Here is a 23,090-nt window from a genome sequence, read left to right as displayed (position 1 = left end):
AACTGATCACTTCACACTTGTCCACAATCAGTTCCATCCGTCATATGTAGTTATAGGGTTTGATATTTACATCAACCTGTGGAAAGGTGTTATTACACACCTCTGGAGCAGGTGGGACTTGAACCCAGGCCTCTTGGCTCAGAGATAGGTACACTATCACTATGCCAGAATACCCCAAACCATGTTGGCTTTGATAATTATGTAAATAAACCTTTGTGGTAAGCAATGATATCACTGTGACCTCCGTGGTCATGTGTTAGAGCTCCAGGAGGAAGTTAATTGTTGTACACACCTTGAAGCCTCCCACTCTGTAGCCTTATCATTGCATGCAGTGTAACAATAAACAAACATTATCAGTTACTAAGGAGTCTGACTGCAGATTCAATCAATATCCAAGTACCCACATGGCCAACTACCAGGTCTGTCCATAACACTGGACTCAAGATTAGAGTGGTGCTGAAAAAGCACAGCAGCATCCGAGAAGCAGGAAAATCAACGTTTCGGGCAAAAGACCTTCATCAGGAATCACTGAAACGTCGATTTTCCTGCTCCTCGGATGCTGCCTGACCTGCTGTGCTTTTCCAGCACCACTCTAATCTAGAGTCTGATCTCCAGCATCTGCAGTCCTCACTTTTGCCTAGTTGATCATAATACTGGACTGTCTAAATCCTCCTGTAATCTGCTACTCTTCTGCTTACCACTGATTACATTTGCAAGTTTGCATCATCCACAAACTTTGAAATCATACTCCCATATACACAAAGCTGAGTCTTTCACATAGAAAAGAAGAAATGCCTTGGTTCTAATACTGACTCTTGATGGTCCCACTGTAACTCTCTCCAGTCACAAAGATACCCATTCACAATTGCTTCTTGCCTTCTATCCTTTAATTAATTGCATACCCAAGTTACCGCCAGTCCTTTAATTTCATGCGCTAGTTTCAAATAAGTCTAAAATATGCTTGTTTATCAAGTGCCTCTTAAATTCCATGCAGTAAATAAATCATATATACATTTTTAAAGGGCTCCAGATATCCTAAATCAGTAAACATATAGCCCACTTTGTCCATTGAATTCATTCACGTTTAACACAGTAGATTGGACCTCATTGTTTATGCTCAATGACACTAAAATTCACAGGGACTAAATGAGTTGCCTGGGCAAGGCCTTCCCATTACTAGATTGACTTCCAATGTGGGACAAGCTGAAAAAGTACTAGACTGGTAAACTGCAAAGATCATAACACATGCACTCTGAAGGAGATCTCACTGTTCACCTCTAAAACTTAGTTGTATGAAATGTATTAAGATAGAATCCCAAATCAAAAAAAAAGTAGACTATGGATTTGAAAAGAAAGAATACTATTTCAGCTAACACAATAAATGTGAGACCTTCTTCTGAGCATGAAACAAAAAGCTGTGTCTGTGATCAATGGGCAGTTAACAGGAGAGTTGGAGGTCATTTCCCAGGATGCCCTCCAGCACTCAAGGAGGCTTCAAATCCATCAGAGAGCCATTACAGCAGGAGGCCATTTAGTCCATCGATTCAATTGTCTGCACAGCATTCCAAACAGTCCCATTCTCCTCTCTATTTTGTAATGCTGCAAATGTATTTCTCTTGAATGCCTGTCCAATTAGGAAATCAGTTAAAAGTTGGATTGTGCAGAGTTGCAGTTTCTCTGTATTCCAGGTATCTGCTTTCACAGGCCCTGTTTCCAGCTTGTCCGGTGAGTTGGCATCTCCGAAAGACATGCAGGCACTATTTCACAACAACTTTCAACCCAGTCCAGAGAACGCTGTATGGGCATCAATCTTGCTGACCATTCTACATTATTGCAAACTGATGGTCCTTCTTGATGATACATGGAGTGTAGATAATGCAGATCCTCATTCTCAGTACATGCAGTCTACAAAATGCAGATTCCAATATGTAGAAAATACAATTCAAATCTCTATGCCCAGTGTAGGGAATGCTTGCAGAATAAATGCACAAATGGAGAGTGTGTAGGAATTGCTCAGTATCCAACAATGCTCGAAATCAGATTGAATTTATAATCCAAGAGCCGGGATTTCTCCTCCTCAAGAATCTCCTGTGGCTGCAGCTCATTCCCAGACACTGGTAATCTTCAAAGGAAGAATGAGGAGGGACAGAGACACATTCACACACAAAATATTTAACAAAGTCTGGCCCTCCCTGAGATACATTTCACCAGTGCAGTAACACCCCAGTGAAAAACATCACAGCTCCACTGCATTGGAAGGTACTCACATCATATCCCGGGTCACCTTGAGGTCCATCTGGTCCAGGTTCACCAGGATCACCCTTTGCTCCCTAGATAATGGTGAAAATTAAGGCTCTGGTTAATTTTCGTTGAATTGAGGTGCTAAAATATTTTTTCTCCAATGATATTGAACACAGAGACTTGACAGAAATGAGCAGATTCACTTACAGCTGGACCAGGGGGCCCAGGAGGTCCACGTTCCCCCTAGAAAAAGAAGTACATATCCCATAAGTACATGGGCAAATCTTCGAAAGACATTGCTTCAGGAACAGTTATAATACACCAGCTTCTCTTTGTTGCATATTCTCCTATCGCATCCCTTTAAATGGCCACCTCTAACACTGAATTAAATTATTGATGTCCCAAGTTATTTTTAATCAATTATTATGAAGTTCCAGATTTATAAAGGTGCCAAACTTTAAAGGAGCACGTTTTGGTGAATGAATCAATGCATAACGACAGTCCGACACTTCATATAGGCATTAAAAAACTGTGACGTTAAACTGAACTATTCTGTTTTCACAAAATTGGCTAGCAGTATGTGGAGGGAATTAAAACCCTCTTTGAATTGAATGTTTTCTCATACAGCCCTCGCCTTAAACTTTCACAAACAGTCCCCAGTCTCTCTCAGGAACACCGACAACGTTTAAGCGCTTAAGTTTCTGCTCAAATAGCCATTCTATTAAAGAAACAAAACATCCAAAATTGAACGTTATTGAGTGAGATCGATGTTAGGTTTTATTGGGAATGAATTAACGCACTGTACTCGGTTTGCCCTGAAATCCCACAGCAGTCAGGGAAAACTGGGAGCTGGCCTCGGGACTCCCCCCCTGCCGCCAGACTGTGCGGGCTGGTACCCGGGACAATGCAGCTCTTTGTTTACAGCTCTCCTGAAAACCCATGCATACTCACATCGATGCCGTCTGATCCAGGAACCCCGGCTGGGCCCGGGGATCCAACTACACGTTGCTCATCGAACGGACCCTGGCAAGCAAGAGACGGAGAAAGATTTAAACCTTGGAGTAAAATGTAGACATCAGAAAATGACGCAGGAGTGGAGAAAAGAAAAATGTCAAGTTTTCGAAATACTATTCAAGTTTTTTTTAGGGAAAATGATGAACAAGTACAAGTAGAGTTAAACAAAATAAGAAATCATAGACTTATTGGAAGCCCCTGTCAAGACCAGTAGAAACAGAAATTGCTAGATAAACTTAGGAGGTCTGCAGCACCTGTGTAGAGAAATAGAGTTAACCTTTCGAGTCCAGTCTTCTGTCTTGTTCTGGGTAGTGACTGAGAACTGGAATTGTGTCTTTTTTTCCTTTTGCCCAGCTATCTCTGCAGCCAGTCCCGTGCTCAAGGCTAAGAATTTCACTGCCTCACAGCTCGGGCACCCAAAACACCACACTCCATTCAAAGAAATTCAGAATTGGGGAGCGAGATAGATGTTAAGTTCACTCAAGATAAATTACTTCCTCTTGGATTTCAACATTCCTGGATTCAGAAGGAGCTGTTGACAGTTGGGGAGTGTGGAGAGCTGCACATTGTGGGTTATAATTAACATCCTGTTAATTCGGGACAAATTTGCAGCGCACTCTGTCCCGCACTTTTTAAGTGTTTTCAACCTCTGTATCATACCACCGATCCCTTGGTCGATCTCACCCTTGAACGTACCTGGGTCAAGCACAAGCTGATGATTTGCAGCAAGACTACAAGCCGCAGGACTCCAGGGCGCAGCCAGATACTAGTCAGGCTAGCCATGCTGAGTTACTCCGCCTGGAGAAAGCAAAAATACAATCCACGCGTTTCTCGCCGGGTCAGGCGATCAGTTGGGACCTTAGAGAAAGACGAGAGCAGCCCAGAGTTCTCCACAGAGCTGAGTGGATGAGTGGCCCATGCGGAGGGGCGGGGACAGCTGTTGAATATGAAGCAGGTCAGGAACTGGTCGAACTTCACCCATTCCCAATACAGTCCGGAGGGAGAAATAAGGTGAGGCAAGTTATGAATATGTATGAAGTCAGACCTTGTGGGGAACGCAAGAGAGAAAGTGAATGAATTAATTTGTTTATCAACGGTAGAAATGTAGGTGGAACGAATTATGAAAAAAAAGTTATTGCTCATCAGAATGATTATCTTATTCCAAGGTAATTAGCACTTGAGTGAAAATTAATTTGGTCTCGCTTGGATCACATTGTGAACAAAACCTTAGATACAAGCAGATGCAGCTTTAGCTTCCAGGGAAAAAAACAACCCAGCCACAACATTCAGCTCACAATGCAACCCCCAAAACTTCAAAATTCAGATGGCGTCAAACTATTGTGTCAGACCAAACAGCACATCATTTGGCTTATCATTAGAAAAATGTCCAAATGCAAGATATTGCTTGGAAAGGTGGGTTTATCCTTCCAATGTTTACCGCAGTGTGTATGTTATGGAGGAGAACAGACCAGACCAGTCTAAAATAAAAATATTTTAGACCCTAATCTTTTCTTATTTTAAAGACATGTATAAAGTGTCTGCTCCTGAAGAAATGCAACTGGTCAAACTACTTAAAGTTAAGCAAAACAATGTATTTAAACACTGTAGTTGAAATACAATCAAAGAAAGAGGAATTTAGAATAACAACGTGATGGAAATCTTAACAGAATAATAGATACATTTACCATTACTAATTAACTGTTCCAATGTAGCAAATCCCATTAAGTTAAAAATTACACAACACCAGATTTTTTTTTAGATTACTTACAGTGTGGAAACAGGCCCTTCAGTCCAAATCGACCCTCTGAAGAGCAACCCACCCAGACCCATTCCCCTACATTTACCCCTTCACCTAACACTACAGGTAATTTAGCATGGCCAATTCACCTAAACTGCACATCTTTGGACTGTGGGAGGAAACCCACGCAGACACAGGGAGAATGTGCAAACTCCATATGGGCAGTTACCCGAGGCAGGAATTGAAGCCAGGTCTCTGGCGCTGTGAGGCAGCAGTGCTGACCACTGTGCCACCAGCTTTTGTAGCGCTGCTTCTTCATTAGGTGGTTGTGGAGAATAAGACTATAAGTCACAGGATTTATAACAAAAAAATTACAATGTTATGCAACTGAAATGATATATTGAACAAACCTGGATTATTGTTAAGTCTTTCATCTTTTCGAATGGGTTGCAGGTTTCGGTTCATTAATATGTAAATCCCAGAACTTCTTTTAAGTCACCTTCTTGGGATAATTTAAGATTTTATAACAAAAGGTGACTTCTCAGCTCAGACAATGCATTAAAGGTGTGAGGTTAGAGTCTGTCTGTCTCCCAATCTTGAGTCAGACTGGTTCTATTTCCAAAGTGAAATTTACAAAATATTACATGTATTAACTGCCTGCTTTAACTGCCTGCAGGTTGTGCATTTTTTTGAGCAAAATAGAATGTATCTGCAAATACAAATTCACCCCTTGGACTTATATGTGTGTGCACATGCATGAGAGAGAGAGAGAGAGTGAGTGCATGTGAGAGAGTGTGTGTTTGCGTGTGATGGAGTATAAGCAAGTGAGATGGTGTGTGCGTGGATGCAAGTGTGGGGGGTTGATGTGTGTGAGTATGAGAGAGAGCGTGTGTATGAGAGAGGGTCTGAGTTAGTACGTGAATATCTAAGTGTGTGTGTGTGTGAAAGAGAGTTTGTAGTATAGTGGGGTCACCTGTAGTGTGAAATGAACTCAAGGTCTCGGTTGAGGCTATCCTCACGGGTACAGAACTTGGCTATCAGCCTCTGCTCGGTGACTCTGCATTGTTGTCTATCCCTAAATCCGCTTGGAGGATGGTCACCCAAAGATTCGAGGCCGAATCCCCCCAACTGCTGAAGTGTCTGCTTGGTCTCGCCAATGTACCATGCTTCGGGGCATCCTTGCCTGCAGCATGTGAGATAGACAACTTTGGCCAAGTCACGAGTACCTGCCACATACATGGTGGGTGCTGTCCCCACGGGTAATGGTGGTATCCGTGTTGACACTCTGGCATGTCTGTGCAGTGGTTGATATGACAGGGTTGTACGGTGCTGTGGTCGATGTTGTCCTGAAGGCTGGGAAGTTTGCTGCAAACAATCATCTGTTTAAGGTTTGGTGGTTGTTTAAAGGTGAAAGGTGGAAGTGTAGGGAAGGTCTTAGCGAGATGCTCATCCTCATCAATAATGTGCTGCATGAAGAACATGTCATAGTTTTTCGGCTCCAGGCAGTACTGGACAATGAAGGGTACCCTATCGGTTGCAATCCATGTCTGTCTCCTGAGGAGGCCATTACGGTTTTTCACTGCGGCATGTCGGAACTTGCAATTGATGAGTTGAGTGTTGTACCCTGTTCTTATGAGGGTATCCTTGAACATCTTCAGGTATCTGTCACATTCCTCCTCACCTGGACAGATCCTATGTATGCATAGGGCTTGTTCTTAGGGGATGGCTATTTTAATATGTTTAGGATGGAAGCTAGAGAAGTGTAGCATTGTGAGGTTATCTGGGGGTTTGCGGTAGAGTGAGGTACTGAGATTCCCATCCTTAATGGAGATGCATAGTCCAAGAATGAGACAGATACTAAACAGTAGTCCATGGTAAGTTTGATGGTGGGATGATGGGATGAAACTCGTTGATAACACTGTATAATTGTTTCAGTGACTCCTCACCATGGCACAACAATCACCAGACAGGGGTGTTCCCTCCCAGTCGGGGAACACTTCAGCGGTTGGGACATTCAGCCTCAGATTTTCGGGTGACCATCCTCCAAGGCGGACTTCAGGATAGGCAATAATGCAAAGTAGCTGATAGCCAAGTTCGATACCCATGAGGATGGCCTCATGGGTTCATGTCACACTACAGGTGACCCCACTACACTATACACTCTCTCTCACACACACAATCTTACATACTCACGCAGACCTTCTCTCATATACATGCTCTCTGTCATACACACATACATACAGCCCCACACTCTCACTCTCTCACAGGCTTATACTCCATCACACTCACACATACACTTTACCAAGCTTTCACACACTATCTCAGGTGCACTCACACGCACTCTCTCTCTCTCATGCATGCACACACACATATACATCTATGGGGTGAATTTGTATTTGCTGAATTGTATTTGCAGATACACTCTATTTTGCTCAAACAAGACACAATCTGCAGGCAGTCAATACATGTTTAGATTAGATGCCCTACAGTGTGGAAACAGGTCCTTTGGCCCAACAAGTCCTCACTGACCCTCTGAAGAGTAACCCACCAGAACCCATTTCTCTCTGACTAATGCACCTAACACGATGGGCAATTTAGCATGGCCAATTCAGCTGACCTGCACATCTTTGGACTGTGGGACAAAACTGGAGCAAATCCACACAGACACAGGGAGAATGTGCAAACTCCACACAGACAGTCGTCCAAGGCAGCAATCGAACCTGGGTCCCTGGAGCTGTGAGGCTGCAGTGCTAACCACTAAGCCACCATACTGCCTAATAGTTTGTAAGTTTTACTTTGGAAATAGAATGAGTCTGACTTAAGATTGGGATACACACAGACTCTAACCTCACACCTTTAATGCATTGCTGAGATGTCACCTTTTGTTATAAAACCTTAGGTTATTTTGGGAAGGTGATTTACATATTAATGAACCGAAACCTGCAACCCATTCAAAAAGATGAAAGACTTAACAACAATCCAGGTTTGTTCAATATGTCATTTCAGTTGCATGACACTGTAATCTTTTGCTATAAATCCTGTGTCTTATGATCTTATTCTCCACAACCACCTGAAGGAGCAGCGTTCCAAAAGCTGGTGCTTCCAAATGAATCTGTTGGACTATAGCCTTGGTGTTATGTGATTTTTAACTTTGTCCACCCCAGTTCAACACCAGCTCCTCCACATCCCATAAACATACCTCTTGGCAAAAAAAGGAATATTCAGACACACATTCTCACAAGTAGTTCTCCCATCCAGGAGAAAGAAAACATCAAGAGAAAATTCAGAGTAGCAGCCAGGAGACGTTCACTGAAGCTCCAACTCTGTTCAGACCTCAATAGCTTCTGATGTCACTGAAAACCCAAAATGCAGAAATCCTAATGTGAGAGCTGGCCACACTCATTCAGGCTATTTCAAAAAGCCCAAGGACTCCCAAGCTGTTAACTCAAGTAATGTTAACTCGTCAGCTCAGTATATCTGGAAAAGCGCAGCAGGTCAGGCAGCATCCAAGGAACAGGAGAATCGACGTTTCGGGCATAAGCCCTTCTTCAGGAATGAGGAAAGTGTGTCCAGCAGGCTAAGATAAAAGGTAGGGAGGAGGGACTTGGGGGAAGGGCGTTGGAAATGCGATAGGTGGAAGGAGGTTAAGGTGAGGGTGATAGACCGGAATGGGGTGGGGGCGGAGAGGTCAGGAAGAAGATTGCAGGTTAGGAAGGCGGTGCTGAGTTCGAGGGATTTGACTGAGACAAGATGGGGGGAGGGGAAATAAGGAAACTGGAAAAATCTGAGTTCATCCCTTGTGGTTGGAGGGTTCCTAGGTGGACCAGCCACTACAGCGGACAGCTGAAACTGACAACCGGAAGCGGCAGGGACAGGCCACTATAAATGCCGGAGGAAACACCACAGAAGCGCTTCACAGGAGGCTCCCAAGCACTGAGGATGTCACCTAGACAGGGGACGAAACGTTTGCAACAAAAACTTCCAGCTCGGCGAACAGAACCACAGCAGGTGATCAAGAGCCGAGCAGTGTTTACAAGTGAAGCTGATTAGTTCTCAACTAACTGAGCTCGTCGGAACTGAAAATGAGTTACAGAGGCACCGACACAAGGAGAGGTAGACATAGGAGTGTGTGCTAGTGTGTTGCCTAGTGCCTTTCCTGCAGCAGTTGCACGTGTGCTGTGACTTTTAAAATGATAAATCAGAGATATTTTCCAAGTGAACCATCCATTCTGTGCTTTTTACAAATCAAATGTTTGTTTAAATGTTTAAACTCTAAAAAGAGTTACTAAAACTCAAAGTGATGTTTACATTGTTGCTTTGTTGAGTGGGGAAGCAGTTTGCAGATAACATGATAATTTTGGGATGGATGGGAATGCAAAGTGAGCTTTGACCAGCAGCCGGTAGCTGATCATTTTCAGCATTCTGACCAGACTTGGATGCTAAAGAACATCAGTCTGACGACAACAGCCATTCAATATGATCATGACTGATCGTTCAACTCAATAGTCTGTTCCTGCTTTTCCCCCATACCTTTTTTTGTTAAAGATATTTTTTATTGAAAGAGGGATTTTTAAAATTAATTCAACCAGAAAAAATACAAATCAAAACAATATAAAAAGGACAGAACAACACTCAGATACATAAATGGATAAACAAATAAATAAATAATTGGCTTAGCATGACAAAACAATATCTCTTGATCATCTAAAGCGTTAACTTGCACATATTCATATGTTTGTAATTCTTCCTCTCAGGGTGTTGGATTCATTAAACACAACTGTCATAGCTATATAATAGCTGTTATTAGCATGGTAGATGAGTCTGTGTCCAGGTAATCCAAAAAAGGGCTGCCATGTCTTATAAATTCTTTATAAAATTCATTCGTAAGTCCGTCAGTACTGGGCACCTTTCCACTCTGATGCTGCTTTGCAGTCTCCTGTACCTCCTGCACTGATAGCAGGGTGTTAATGAAAGACTCTTGCTCGGGGGTTACACCTGAAAGATCCAGGTTTGTAAAAACAATTTCCATCCTCTCCGTCCATCCTCAACACATTCAGATTGGTATAATTCCGAGTAAAATCTCTGAAATGCTATGTTAATCTTTTAAGAGTCGCAGGTAAGGGTTCCCAATCCTTCCCCGATCAAGGCAATGGCTTGGGGGGCACTTTATCTCCTGGCAAGATACGCTAGGTACTTGCCCAGTTTATCGCCATGCTCAAACAACCTTTATCTTGCAAAAGCAAGTTCCTTTTTGGCTGTCTGTGAGAGCATGGAGTTCAGTGTAGACCAAAACAGTGTGACCCTCTGTAGCTTAGCCTCAGAGGGTCTATGAAAGTATGTCTTCTTGGCTACCTTCAAAAGGTCTGCCACTGCTCTTCCTCCTATTGCTTCTTACCGGCACAGTAAGAAATAATTATCCCCTGGCATAAGCTTTATCAGTTTCCCAGAGAATGGCTAAGTTAATGGCTAGGAAAGCTCTGCATTCATTAGAAAAATACTCAATGAACTTACTATCCTTAAGAATGAAGGGATCCATTTGCCAGTGTCCCGAACCTGTTACATTACCAGTAATCTTAACCAATAAGTATACTGGGCTGCCTGATCAGAGATGGTAATATTCTCAATTGTACAGAATGCCACCGAATCCAGGAGTGCTGCAGGGGTTAGAATGGTGTGGCACCTATGCAGGTTGGAGAACAACATAAAATCTCTGCCTTTGGGCTGAAGACACCTCCAAACATCCACCAGCTTTAGTTATACACACAAATCTATGAATTGTTTAGATTGTGAAGAGGGTATTGGGGGGCCTTTAGGCATTCTGTCTGCCATGGAGTCCATAAAGAGAAAGTGAGGACTACAGATGCTGGAGATCAGAGCTATACTTCTCCCTACATTCTATCCTTTTCCACAGTAAACACTGATGCAAACTACTCGTTTAGTATCGCCCAGCCCCCCCCCCCCCCCCCCCCCCCCCCACCACCCCCCCCCCCCCCCCCCCCCGCCCCCGCCACACACAAACACACCATGATAACGTATCAGGATGTAAGATTAATGAGTTTAGAAAATACATCTATCAAGAATTTAAGGGGATGGGCAAGGGGACAGCAACATTTAAAATACTGTATTCTTCTCCATATATCAAGGCTTTGAGAATTATGAACCTTCTGTACATGTCTTTAATATTATCCAGTAACTTAAATGGGAGATTCTTCCTCACAAGTACGGCCTCTCCCCTACTCTTAGTGTTGAAAGATAAGAAATAAACCTGATCAAACCCACTCGATTGTAATTTCAAATGCTCCTTATCCAGGTGCGCCTCCTGCAGTAGGGTAATATCTACCCTCTCCCTTTTTCCTCTTGACTGGCGAGTGGCTCTCCTTGATGTTCCAGGTATACCATTTAAGCATATCATTAGCCATAACACTCTCTAGTAACATTTGGACTCCAGAGACGAAGAACCCAAATCATAAATCACTGACCTCAATTAAAGTAAATCCACAGAACATAAAGATTACAAAGACTAACACAACTTTTACGAAACTTTTTTCAAATCTTCAAAACTTACAAAAATTATATACAACAGGAACCAAAAAAAAACAAAAGTGCCAATGTAGCTGAATAGGAAAACTTACCCCCTCCCCCACACCCAAAGAGGGTACCTAAACATCCCAAAAACATGTCTTCTCCCCGCTGCCAATATGACAACCAGAGCAGTTGAATACAAAAACCAGGCTTGAACTGCCCTTAGATAGGCATCTAGCCATCATAAGCACCTTCCTAACTCCATCTACATGGAGTTTTGCATGGACACAAGCAAGAAAGAAAGAAGATGGTAGAGTTAAAATGAGTTAAAAGTGAGTACTCTGCCCACCCCCAAGTATAATTTAATGCTAGTTGGTACCAGAGAATAGAAAAAAAAACAAAGAAGACATTTTGTTTTAAAAAATTAATGTCTGTATACATTAAAACGTCAAGTCTAATTTAATGTGTCCACAAAATTTTTTGCTTTCTCTGTAGTCAACTGAATGTATTGATCCATTGAAAGTAAACCAAAGCACCGCTGGGTACCTTAAAGGGTATTGGTTCACAAGTTCCCTTCATCTTCTCTTAATATCATAATAAGATTTTCTTTTTCGGACCATCGCCGCTGAGAAGTCCTGAAAAAACATGATTATGGAGGCCTCATGAACAAAAGCGTTTGGATCTTTTTCCTAGGTTCAAGATGCTTCCATGACTCTTTGTCCCCGTAGCTGTGAATCTGCACGAGAGCACTGGACTAGATCTGACTTTCGAGCCATAATCTGGTGAGTGCTTTCAATTTCAATTTTCACCTGCTTTGTTTTGACTTCTAATTTGAGGAATCGCGGCAGCTTGTCATAGAGTCATAGAGATGTACATCATGGAAACAGACCCTTCGGTCCAACTTGTCCATGCCAACCAGATGTCCCAACCCAATCTATTCCCAACTGCCAGCCCCCAGCCTATATCCCTCCAAACCCTTCCTATTCATATACCCATCCAAATGCCTTTTTAATGTTGCAATTGTACCAGCCTGCACCGCTTCCAATGACAGCTCATTCCATACACACACCACCCGCTGCATGAAAAGGTTGCCCCTTAGATCCCTTTTAAATCTTTACCCTCTCACCCTAAACCTATGCCCTCTAGTTCTGGACTCCCCATCCCAAGGAAGAGACTTTGTCTATTTATCCTATCCATGCCCCTATGATTTTATAAACCTCTATAAGGTCATCCCTCAGCCTCTGACGCTCCAGGGAAAACAGCCCCAGCCTGTTCAACCTCTCCCGATAGCTCAACTCTGGCAACATCCTTGTAAATCTTTTCTGAACTCTTTCAAGTTTCACAACATCTTTCCGAGAAGAAGGAGACCAGAATTGCATGCCTTGGGATCTTTTTCCTGGGTTCATGAGACTTCCATGACTCTTTGTCCCCGTGGCTGTGAAAACACACGAGGACAGGACGAGAGCAAAAGTGGCCTAACTAATGTCCTGTACAACTGCAACATGACCTCCCAACTCCTGTACTCAATGCTCTGACCTATAAAGGAAAGTATACCTAACACCTTCACTATCCTATCTACCTGCGATTCCACTTTCATGGAGACATGAACCTGCACTCCAAGGTCTCTCAAAAAGTTTTACTGGCTGACCACCTTTCATCCCCTTCGGTAGACCAATGATACAAACATTTTTCCTCCTGCCCCAATTCGAGATTGTCAACTTCAACGGTTAAGTTACAGACCTGCTTTTCAAGGGCTTGGATCTGATGATACAATGAATTGATTGTGGTCTCAACCATTGTGATTCTGCGCTCGACATCATCCGCTCTCTTCTTGAGGTCTTCAAGCTACTGATTATGTTTTTGAATTATGGCAGATAGCGGGGTCCAGATTACTGTTCAACTTTTCTTCGACCCTGCCTTTGAACGTTTCGTGGAGCTCCACGATAAGCGCCTGGTGTGTAATCAGGTCCACCAGACTGGTATGGAGGTCTGCGGCAACGGATGAACTCAATGCCTCCAGCCCCACGTGTTGGGACTTATTCGACTTTTTTCCATTTTTTGTCATTTACATTAGACAAAAAAGTGATTGATAAAGATTCTATGGCTATTTCAGCATTTACATTTAGTGAAATTATTTGGGTGGAGTGGCTGAAAACACTGCTTTGCTTGTGCTGTGGTGCAGAGTCCAGCAAAGCAGTCCATTTAGAAACCCCCCCCCAATCTTTTGTTTCCTTTAGCTCACGTGCTTTATGGAATTCCTTCTTGAATACATACAATGTTTTTGCTTTGATTGCTTTCTGTGATTGCAAATTCCACAGGCTCACCACTCTCTGCATGAAGAAACTTCCTTCATGGTCCTAAATGGTCCTTATGAGGATCTAAAATCTGGAATTACCATTGTCAGGAGTAACCATTTTTATGCCAAAATGGCTTATTAATACAAAGTAACATAACAAAATTGCTTCAAGCTGCAAATTAATACTGTATTTAAAATGGCTTCTCACCCCGCTAAAAGCTGCATTCCTGCCTTGCTGAGCTAACTGAATCAAAAGATAAAGCAGACAACGGAGCCTTCACAGTATGGAATTAACTAAGCTAGATGGGACATTACTAACCATCCCAGCTAACCTTGAAATGTAAATGCAAAGAGATAATGGGTGGTAAACAACTTTGTTTTCCAGAAAATATCATTGGTTTAACCTGTTGTCCATTATGTCATTTTATTGGAATTACTCTGCAATTAAGGCTGTACTACAAAAATTGCCTTTGTTCTAAGTGGAGTTGTGCAGTTTCTCCATCCACAGATGCTTTTAATTGCCGAGTTGCTGGACAAACTTGTGCTTGGCTTCATAATAAACTGTGAAATCTTGCTGAAGCAGACTGCATTCCTTTGATTATCTGACCGATTGCGGAACCGAAAGACCCCTCCCGGGGGTCGAGATCTTCACTTAGACTATGAGCCCTAGTCCTGGATTGCCTGAAGTCAGGAAGATCCTTCCTGCATCTATCCAGCCCCATTTGAGATGTATGGGTTTCTATGAGATCCAGTAGGCCTAGTTAATGTAGTTAAAGTCCTGTGCCTCCTGTGAAGAAGTGAAAAATAACTGATGAAAGCAAATCAAAGAACAGAAAGTCCTGGGGAGCCAAAATTCTTGTTAAACAGCATTGATAATACTTCTGAGGAGCCTTAAGGTGGCATCTATACATAGTCTAAGTTTCAAAATCATATTGAGTCAGAAGGAGAACACTTTTATATACAAGAATCTTAGTATCAGCATGGTCATCGAAGACGCTCATCTTTAGTTATCAAAAAGTGGCACTTGCAGATCAGATGCACTGCTGAATCTTTGCATCAGTGTCAGCCTTAAATAGAGAGCTAATATCCAGGTAGGAGAAGTATTCCAGGTTTGGGAGGATTGTCAATTGATCTTAATGGAGGGATGGACTGGAACTTGACCTGTTTCAGGTTGTTAAAGGATTTGAGGTTTTTTTTGAGGATGAGGCTGCTTCTACAAAGGTGTTAAGCAAGTTTTAAGGTTCTGTTCTGAGAGAGCAGAGATGCATTGTCATCCACATATTGAAATTTCACTAATGAAGCAGGTGTCATTTGCCTCTTGGATTTCAGTTGGTTGAGGTTGAAAAGTTTTTCGTCCATTCTATAGACAACATCCACACCAGTGGGAAGACTGCTCATTACAAGATGAAGATTGATTGCGATGAAGATGGAGAAACATGTGTTATGTGGAAAAGTTTTCTTATTTGAAGACAGTGACATTATGTGATTTTAGTAACTCATTTGGCCAATCACCTAAATTGATATATTATTAAGGAGGAGTGGTAATATTTCTTCTTTTTGAGTGAGTCACAGCAGCATGGGTGGTTTCTAAGGCAGGTGGCCTCGACACTCATCAACAATGAATCATTTGTTCAGTACAAAGCATTCCTGACTATTGAAAGTGGAATCTTGCGAGTAAGTTGTGCAGCTGAAATAACTGGTTTCAGGAACAAACAACAGATTTGAATATGTATGCTGAACCTTGAAACTGAGAATTGCTTGGATGTTTGAAAGAGGAGATGTATAATTACTGAGTCACTCAATCCTCTGACCTGTGCCTGGTTTGAGAGTTTAGGTTTCGTCAATTCAACCAACAAAAAAAATTTGTTTCAATTATTTAAAGTACCAACAATATAGATTAGCACTTTCACCCATTGTCTTGTGAATCCTGTGTCAACAGAGCAAGTTCACAACACCATTCATTTGGACATTGAACATGATAGATTTTAGCAGATCTGCAATGTTTAAATGCAACTTAATCAATAATTAATCAATTTCACATTTCCAAAATTAATTCATTGATATCTGGGATTGGCTTTGGCTGGAACATATCCTCCCTTTTAGTTCCCTCCTAAAGGAATCACCTGTTACTAAAAGAATATGCTTTGGATGAGTGGTAGAAATAGTGCTGCTCTTATCTGCAGATGCATTACCCTGTGAACTGGGAAGGAATGATGTTTTAAAATTGTGCGTTAAACTTCTTGTAGTTACTGCATTAAATTTTATCACCTCTACATTATTCTCCATTCTAAAAGATACTTTGTAGGAACTGAATCATCCAACTCACTTCTTAAAAACATCTCCAAGACAATGAACTCCGCTACATTTAGTAGCTTTTTGTAAACTCGTTCATGTAATGTGGGCATCACTGGCTGGGTCAGCATTATTTGCCCAACCCTAATTTCTCTACAGAAGGTGATAATGAACTGTGCACTGAACCACTGCAGTTTTTGAAGTGTACAGACACCCACTACTGTAAGGACATTTCCAAGTCAGGAGTTTATGTGGCTTGGAGATGAACTTGCAGGTGATGTCCTTGTCCTTCTGGGTGAAAAATGTCAAGTTTGGAAGGTGCTGTTGAAGGAGCCTTGTGTCATGGTGAAAGTGAAAGTTCTGGATGAGGTGCCAATCAAGTGGAATGCTTAGTCTTGGATGGTGTCAGGCTTATTTAGTATTTATAGAGCAGTACCCATCCAGACAAGTGGGGAGAATTCATTATATTTCTGACATGAGTAGAGTAGATGATGTGTATGCACTGGGGAGATGAGAAATATGTTGTTTGCTGTAGAATTCTTATTTCCACAAGATTTGTCTGGCTGGTCCGGTTCAGTTTGTGTTTAATCATAACCTGCAGAAGGTTGACAGCAGGGGCTTCATAGGGAGGTGGTTACATTCTCTCTTGTTGGAAATTAAGATTGTTACAAATGGTACTTGCCACTTATTAGCCCAAGCCTGGACATTCTGCAAGTCTCACTGCATATAATACAGAATTCAGTATCTGGGGAATCTTGAATGTTGCTCAATATTTTGCAAAAGGTGGTTAATATTTCCATCTCTGACCTTATGGAGGAGGGAAGGTCATTGAAATATTGCAGATGCTTGGGCCTAGAACATGTTATGAATGTGTATGGGATAGTACCTTTAAGAGAATTAAAAGTTAGCTGAACCAAGTGGTCTGAACAAGACATAATGTAACCTTTTCCTCTGAGATTTCCTTACGTGCTTTGAGATTACTTACAGTGTGGAAACAGGCCCTTCGGTCCAACAGGTCCACACCGACCCTCCAAAGAGCAACCCACCCAGACCCATTCCCCTACATTTACCCCTTCACCTAACACTAAGGGCAATTTAGCATGGCTAATTCACCTAACCTTGGTCCAACACCTCGGGTCGCTGGTTGCCTGGAGACAAAAACAAATTCTAATTAGGCCAATCAGTTTAAATTATACCCCCCAAAAAATACCAAACTCAAATCCAGTTTGAATTTAGTACATTGACAATCTTAAAAGCCAATGACTCAATCCGATGCTTTGGGGGTGACTGGGAAAAATTGAACAGTTGGTGGAGAACTGCCAAGCCACCAACAAATGCAGACTGCCGGATACACAGCTTTCTTAAAGTACCTCTAATTGATCAGTGACTTGTGAAAAATAATCCCCAAGTAGAACAAAACAAGACAGTGGAAGATATAAAAAGATGATTTAACAGCTGACTGGTTTTGAAATTTGAATTTTTGATAAATCTTCATCGGGGGTTTTATCGGACTAGTACTGTAGAAGTTGAAGGTAAAAGATAGGTTAGAGAAAGGAGTTGTAAATAGTTGTTAGTTAGTTATTTCTTAAAGTATAAAAGAGATTAAAGTTGTTAATTTTTACTTTAAGTAGCCACCTTCGGGATAGTTCTTGGCCTCTCAAATTTCCACAGATTACTGCACGGGATAAATCCTTTCTGTGGTGCTGGTTTAAATTAAGCAGGAGAGTTTAACCCCGTGTCATAACAGACACTATCCTGAGCAACTCCTGCAATGATGCTCTGGAATTGAGAGATTAATTTTCAACAACCAGAACTATCTGCCTTTGTGCTAAGGCCAGGACCTAGGTTCGATTCCAGCCTGGGTCAACTGTCCATGTGCAGTTTACACATTCTCCCAGTGTCTGTGTGGGTTTCATCTGGGTGTTCCGGTTTCCTCCCACTCCCCAGAGATTTGCAGGTTGGGCGGACTGGTTATGCTAAATTGCCCATAGTATTCTGGGATGTGCATACGAGGTTGATTACAGGGATAGGGTAGAGGGGTGAGTCTGGGTGGGATGCTCTTTGGAAGGTCTGAGATATTAAAGAGTTAATTTGTTCTACTGACCTGCAAGAAATTGAATACCCTGGGGGTAGGGTGGTGTGTCTTTGTCTGACAGATAGAATGTGGGAGGTTTACATGACCATTTCTTTGCCGTTCAGGGATGATTTACATTTTCATCCAGAAATCAATATGAACATTACAGTTGGAATTTGACTACTCCCCTATAGTCACAAAAAATGATTTGCAACAGATTTGACCATAAAGGGATGATTTGCATTACATTGTCTCTGGAGGTGAGGTGGACACTGCATTGTATCTTGAGTGGCCTATGACTATGAGGGAGTGACTGGGGGTTGTCTTGTGGGCATTACTAACTGTGATGTAAAGACTTTGTATAAAGGAAGGACTGTTTCCTTTGTTCAGAGCGAGCTTTTGCCACAACCCCGTAATCCCTGTGAGGTATGTGTTAAAGGTTCCTCCATAAAGAGACCCCTAGACACACCTCACAAGCATGGCAAGGAGTATTCAGAGTTTCTCCAAAGCTTATATTGCAGTTGGTTAATAAAATTTTGCTTGTTCATGGAAGTTGGCATGTTGCAATTGCATCAAATGTTAAGAATCTCAAGAGTAAAAGACATTAACAGGTCAGTGTGGACTTGTTGGGCAGAATGTAGTGATTCTAAAAGGGTGGGGGCATGATACATCCTTGCTTGAGATCACCCCTAACACCTCCTCATTTCCCCACTACACTTTCTATTTAATCACAGAAGGTGGAACACTTGACCATTCGCTTCCTCCCTCCTCACTGTCTAAGGCCTCAAACACAATCTCCAGGTAAAGCTGTTTCATTTATAGTTGTTTCAATCTAGTCTACTGCAATCACTGCTCACAATGCAGTTTCCTTCACAATGGCAAGACCAAGCAAATCAGTAACATCTTTGTGAAAAATCTCCCTTCTGTCCATAGGAATGATCTTGACCTTCCAGTTTCTTGCCATTTCAACAAACTACCTTGCTTTCATGTTAATATTTCTGTCCTGGGCCTTCTGCCATGTTCCAACAAAGAACAATGGAGGCTTGAGGAACACACCTCACCTTCCATTCAAGTACTTTACAGCCTTGAGATTTCAATATGAAATCCCAAAACTTCAGATACTGACTGCTTTCTGGCCATTCTCCATTTTACTTACATCCTCCCCTCCCCGAACCCTACTTCGAACAGTCTAGTCTTGTTTGTGTCTTGCTTACTTTGCATTTAGTTGAGAAGACCAATTCTCTCCCTCTCACAACCATTTATATATTTTGTTTTTTTTGCCAGAGTTGACAACACCTTTGTCTTTTGCATGGATCTCTCTCGCAAAATTATTACAGAAAATTTCCAATACCTTTCAGTTCTGAATATTAACTGGACTCAAAATATTAACTCTGTTTCTCTTGCCATAGATTCTGGCAAACCTGCTGAGTTTCTCCGGTATTCTGTGTTTCAGATTTCCAGCATCTACAGTATTTTATTTTTATTCATGATGATTATAGTATTTTTAGTCTGAGATCTCTTGGTTCCTCCTCCCAAACTGGACTTGCATCTTCAAAGAGATGTGACTTCTCTCTTCTTCTGACAAAATATACTACTCAAATATATCTTTGAACTTATCAATTATTTGTTGAAGCTATCAATTGATTAATGTCCCCTGTATTTTGCTACACTATCTATAATCCCCACATTCTGATGTCATTCACAAAATTAGAATGTTTTTTATTGTAAAGTCCAATCAGTAATGTAAATTGAGAACAGTAGTGGTCCCAACACTGATTCTTATTGATCCCACTTGCCATATTCAGTCAGTCACTGCATAACATTGTTTTATTCATTCAGGAATGAGGATGTCATTCGCTAAACCAGTATTTACTGTCCATCCCTAATTCCCCAGAGGGCAGTTAAGAGTTAACCACATTGCTGTGGGTCTGGAGTCACATGTAAGCCAGAGCAAGAAAGGATGGCAGTTTCCTTCCTAAAGAACATCAGTGAACCAGATGGGTTTTTCTGATCATTGATAATAATGGTCATCCTTAGACTCTCAATGCCAGACTTTGATTGAGTTCAAATTCCATCTGCCGAGGCAGGATTCGAACACGAGTACCCAGACATTATGTAGGCCTCTGGATTAACAGTCGAACAATAATATCATAAGGCTCCTGTCTCCTACAAATTTCCCTTTACTTCTTCTCCTTGCTTTCTGTCTTGAAGCCAGTGAACAATTCATTTAGCTTGTGTCCTGACTCCACATTCTGTGACCTTATTCATTCATCTACAATAGGACATGTTATTGAAAGACTTTTGAAGATCAGATGAATTACATAGACTCATAGAAAAGAATCCTTACAGTGTGGAAGCAGGCCATATGGCCCATCGAGTCCACACCGATCCTCCGAAGAGCAACCCACCTAGACTACCCCACCTACCATATTACTGTAACCCTGTATTTCCCATGGCAATCCACCTAACCTGCACATCTTTGGACGATGGGAGGAAACCGGAGCACCCAGAGGAAACTCATGCAGACAGAAGGAGAATGTGGAAGCTCCACAGATCTGCTGTTACCATTGACTAACCTCTCATTTATCTCCTAATATAAGTTTAGGGTTGGCTAAGCAAGATTTTCCCTTTTGAAATCAATGATGAATATTTATTCTATTACACTTCCACATGTTCTTCTGCTCTATTCACGAATAAGGATGCAGTTAGAGTCACAGATGTACAGCATGGAAACAGACCCTTCGGTCCAACCCGTCCATATATCCCAACCCAATCTAGTCCCATCTGCCAGCACCCCCCAGCCCATATCCCTCCAAACCCTTCATATTCATATACCTATCCAAATGCCTCTTAAATGTTGCAATTGTACCAGCCTCCAACACTTCCTCTGGCAATTCATTCCATACACGTACCATCCTCTGCGTGAAAAAGTTACCCCTTATGTCTCTTTTATATCTTTCCCCTCTCACCCTAAACCTATGCCCTCTAGTTCTGGACTCCCGCCCCAGGGAAAAGACTTTGTCTATTTATCCTATCCATGCCCCTTTATTTTTTTCTGGCACCAATGTTAAGTTCCCTATTCCCTGGATGTGTTCTACCCCCTTCATAAGTACAGGAGTTGCATGAGCATCTGCCAAGCACTCATCCTTTTTCTAATGAATAATTAAAGATGTGCAGTAATGTCTCTGTGACCTCTTCCTTTGTTGACAATGGTCAGCACATAGATCAGAAACAGGAGGAACCAAGGATGGATCTTCAAGTGACACTGGAGGGAGCAGTGTAGCCAGTGGTAGAAGGAGATACCAATGATAATGATTCTTTAATTACAGTTTGATTGTGGCTTCCCAAAACAAGGGGTCAGGAACCCAAAGGTCACCTGGTGACATTTTGGTCTTGTGAGCTGCAAGACAACAACACTGTCACAGAGGACAGCCCAAACTCACAACCATAGTAACTGCCCTCCTACCAGCTGCCAAAAACTCTCACTTCTCTTCTACCACCCCAAACCTGCCCCATCCCTGCTCTGATTGTTTTTATGGAGGAGCCGTGTTAATTTTAAATCCTCAACATAGAATCAGAGTACAAAAAAAGGTTTGGCAAGTACTGGACTAGATTGACAAGAACATAACCAGGTCCGTGCAATTCCCCACCCCTCTCATGAAAAGAGGATGGTATAGTTAACTCTGTAAAGGCTGCACACCCCTCAAAGGTGCAAGAAGGTAGAGTTCAGTCCCATTGCACGGTATTTAATAGAAGCAATGGGAATCCTGGCCTCGGTCAGGATAAGTGAGGCTTCAGATTTCTCTTTTGGGAAGACCTGTGCATTTGTGCCACTCAAGCACATCACTGGCCAGAGGTCGCATACACTTTCCTATCACAGTGTCACTGGGGAGGACATTGGCTGCAGTTAGTACTGCATCCACTGGAGAATTCATATTGAGTAAAGACCCAGACAGAGATGAGTGATGACTGAAGCAGGTATTGTAGGGTGGGGTAACTGCAGGGGGTGACTTTCAGTGCGCACCACACTTCTCGATGCTGTGTGACCGAGATGAAGATAATTACCTTGGAGACAGGGTGACCAACTATTCTGGATATTTCAGGACAGTCCTGCACATTCAGCACCATTCACAATTCCTCAGATATGGAAGTAATTTATGTCCATATGCAGCAAGACCTGGACAACACATCAGTTAAGACCAATAGGTGGCATGTAACATTTTCACCTAAGTTTCAGACAATTACCATCTCCAACAAGAGAGAATCTAGCCATTTTCCCATAACATTCAATGGAAATAACATCACTGAATCCCTTACTATCAACATCCTGCTCCCTCCAGTGTCACTTGAAGATCCATCCTGGACTCAACACCACTGCCCCACAAAGCTGCATACTCAGCCCCTTACTATACTCCTTATACAACCACGATTCTATAGCTAATTTCTGCTCTAACCCCATTTACAAGAGGGGAGTGGGGGAGGGGAGGGGGATATACCTGTGGGAAGGTCACTCGACCCGAAATGCTAACCTTGATTTCTCTTCACAGCTACTGAGCCTTTCAGCTAATTTCTGCTCTAACCCCATTTACAAGAGGGGAGTGGGGGAGGGGGATATACCTGTGGGAAGGTCACTCGACCCGAAATGCTAACCTTGATTTCTCTTCACAGCTACTGAGCCTTTCTAGAAACTTGTGTCTTTGTTTCTGATTTATAGCATCCACACTTCTTTCGGTTTTCACCTCAGTCACTGGGCGGAAACATTAACGCTGTTTCTCCCGCACTCTCACCGTCCCATCTCTCCCCGCGGCAGGTGTTAGCGTGGGCTCGAGCGGAACGTCAATCTCCCTTGGGGCCCGCCCACCGGGTAGACCCGCCCCCTCATGATAGACCCGCCCCCTCATGATAAAACCGTC

The 23,090-nt window shown here is 42.3% G+C and overlaps 1 protein-coding gene and 1 long non-coding RNA gene across 2 annotated transcripts in view; both read right to left on the bottom strand.

Annotated features, from left to right (window-relative positions):
- LOC122563395 (collagen alpha-2(IX) chain-like) overlaps positions 1-4,243 on the bottom strand; it is a 123,937-nt gene extending 119,694 nt beyond the window's left edge. Inside the window, exons 1-4 of the mRNA XM_043717134.1 lie at positions 3,952-4,243; positions 3,193-3,264; positions 2,449-2,484; positions 2,268-2,330 (exon numbers count right to left, since the gene is read on the bottom strand). Of these exons, the coding sequence (XP_043573069.1) occupies positions 2,268-2,330; positions 2,449-2,484; positions 3,193-3,264; positions 3,952-4,038 (258 nt within the window). The 5' untranslated portion in view covers positions 4,039-4,243. The remainder of the gene's footprint in view (positions 1-2,267; positions 2,331-2,448; positions 2,485-3,192; positions 3,265-3,951) is intronic.
- A 6,836-nt stretch (positions 4,244-11,079) lies between these two features.
- LOC122563758 lies at positions 11,080-23,007 on the bottom strand. The gene is made up of 3 exons (XR_006315718.1): positions 22,828-23,007; positions 13,256-14,598; positions 11,080-12,150 (listed from the first exon to the last, which is right to left on the bottom strand). It is a non-coding gene; the product is annotated as an uncharacterized LOC122563758 (long non-coding RNA).
- Between the last annotated feature and the right edge of the window lie 83 nt (positions 23,008-23,090).

Source organism: Chiloscyllium plagiosum, chromosome 27 (assembly GCF_004010195.1).
Source record: "Chiloscyllium plagiosum isolate BGI_BamShark_2017 chromosome 27, ASM401019v2, whole genome shotgun sequence".
In the NCBI taxonomy this organism is placed as follows: domain Eukaryota; kingdom Metazoa; phylum Chordata; class Chondrichthyes; order Orectolobiformes; family Hemiscylliidae; genus Chiloscyllium; species Chiloscyllium plagiosum.
Note: the sequence above shows the minus strand (reverse complement) of the source record. Positions and strands in the feature narration are given on the sequence as shown.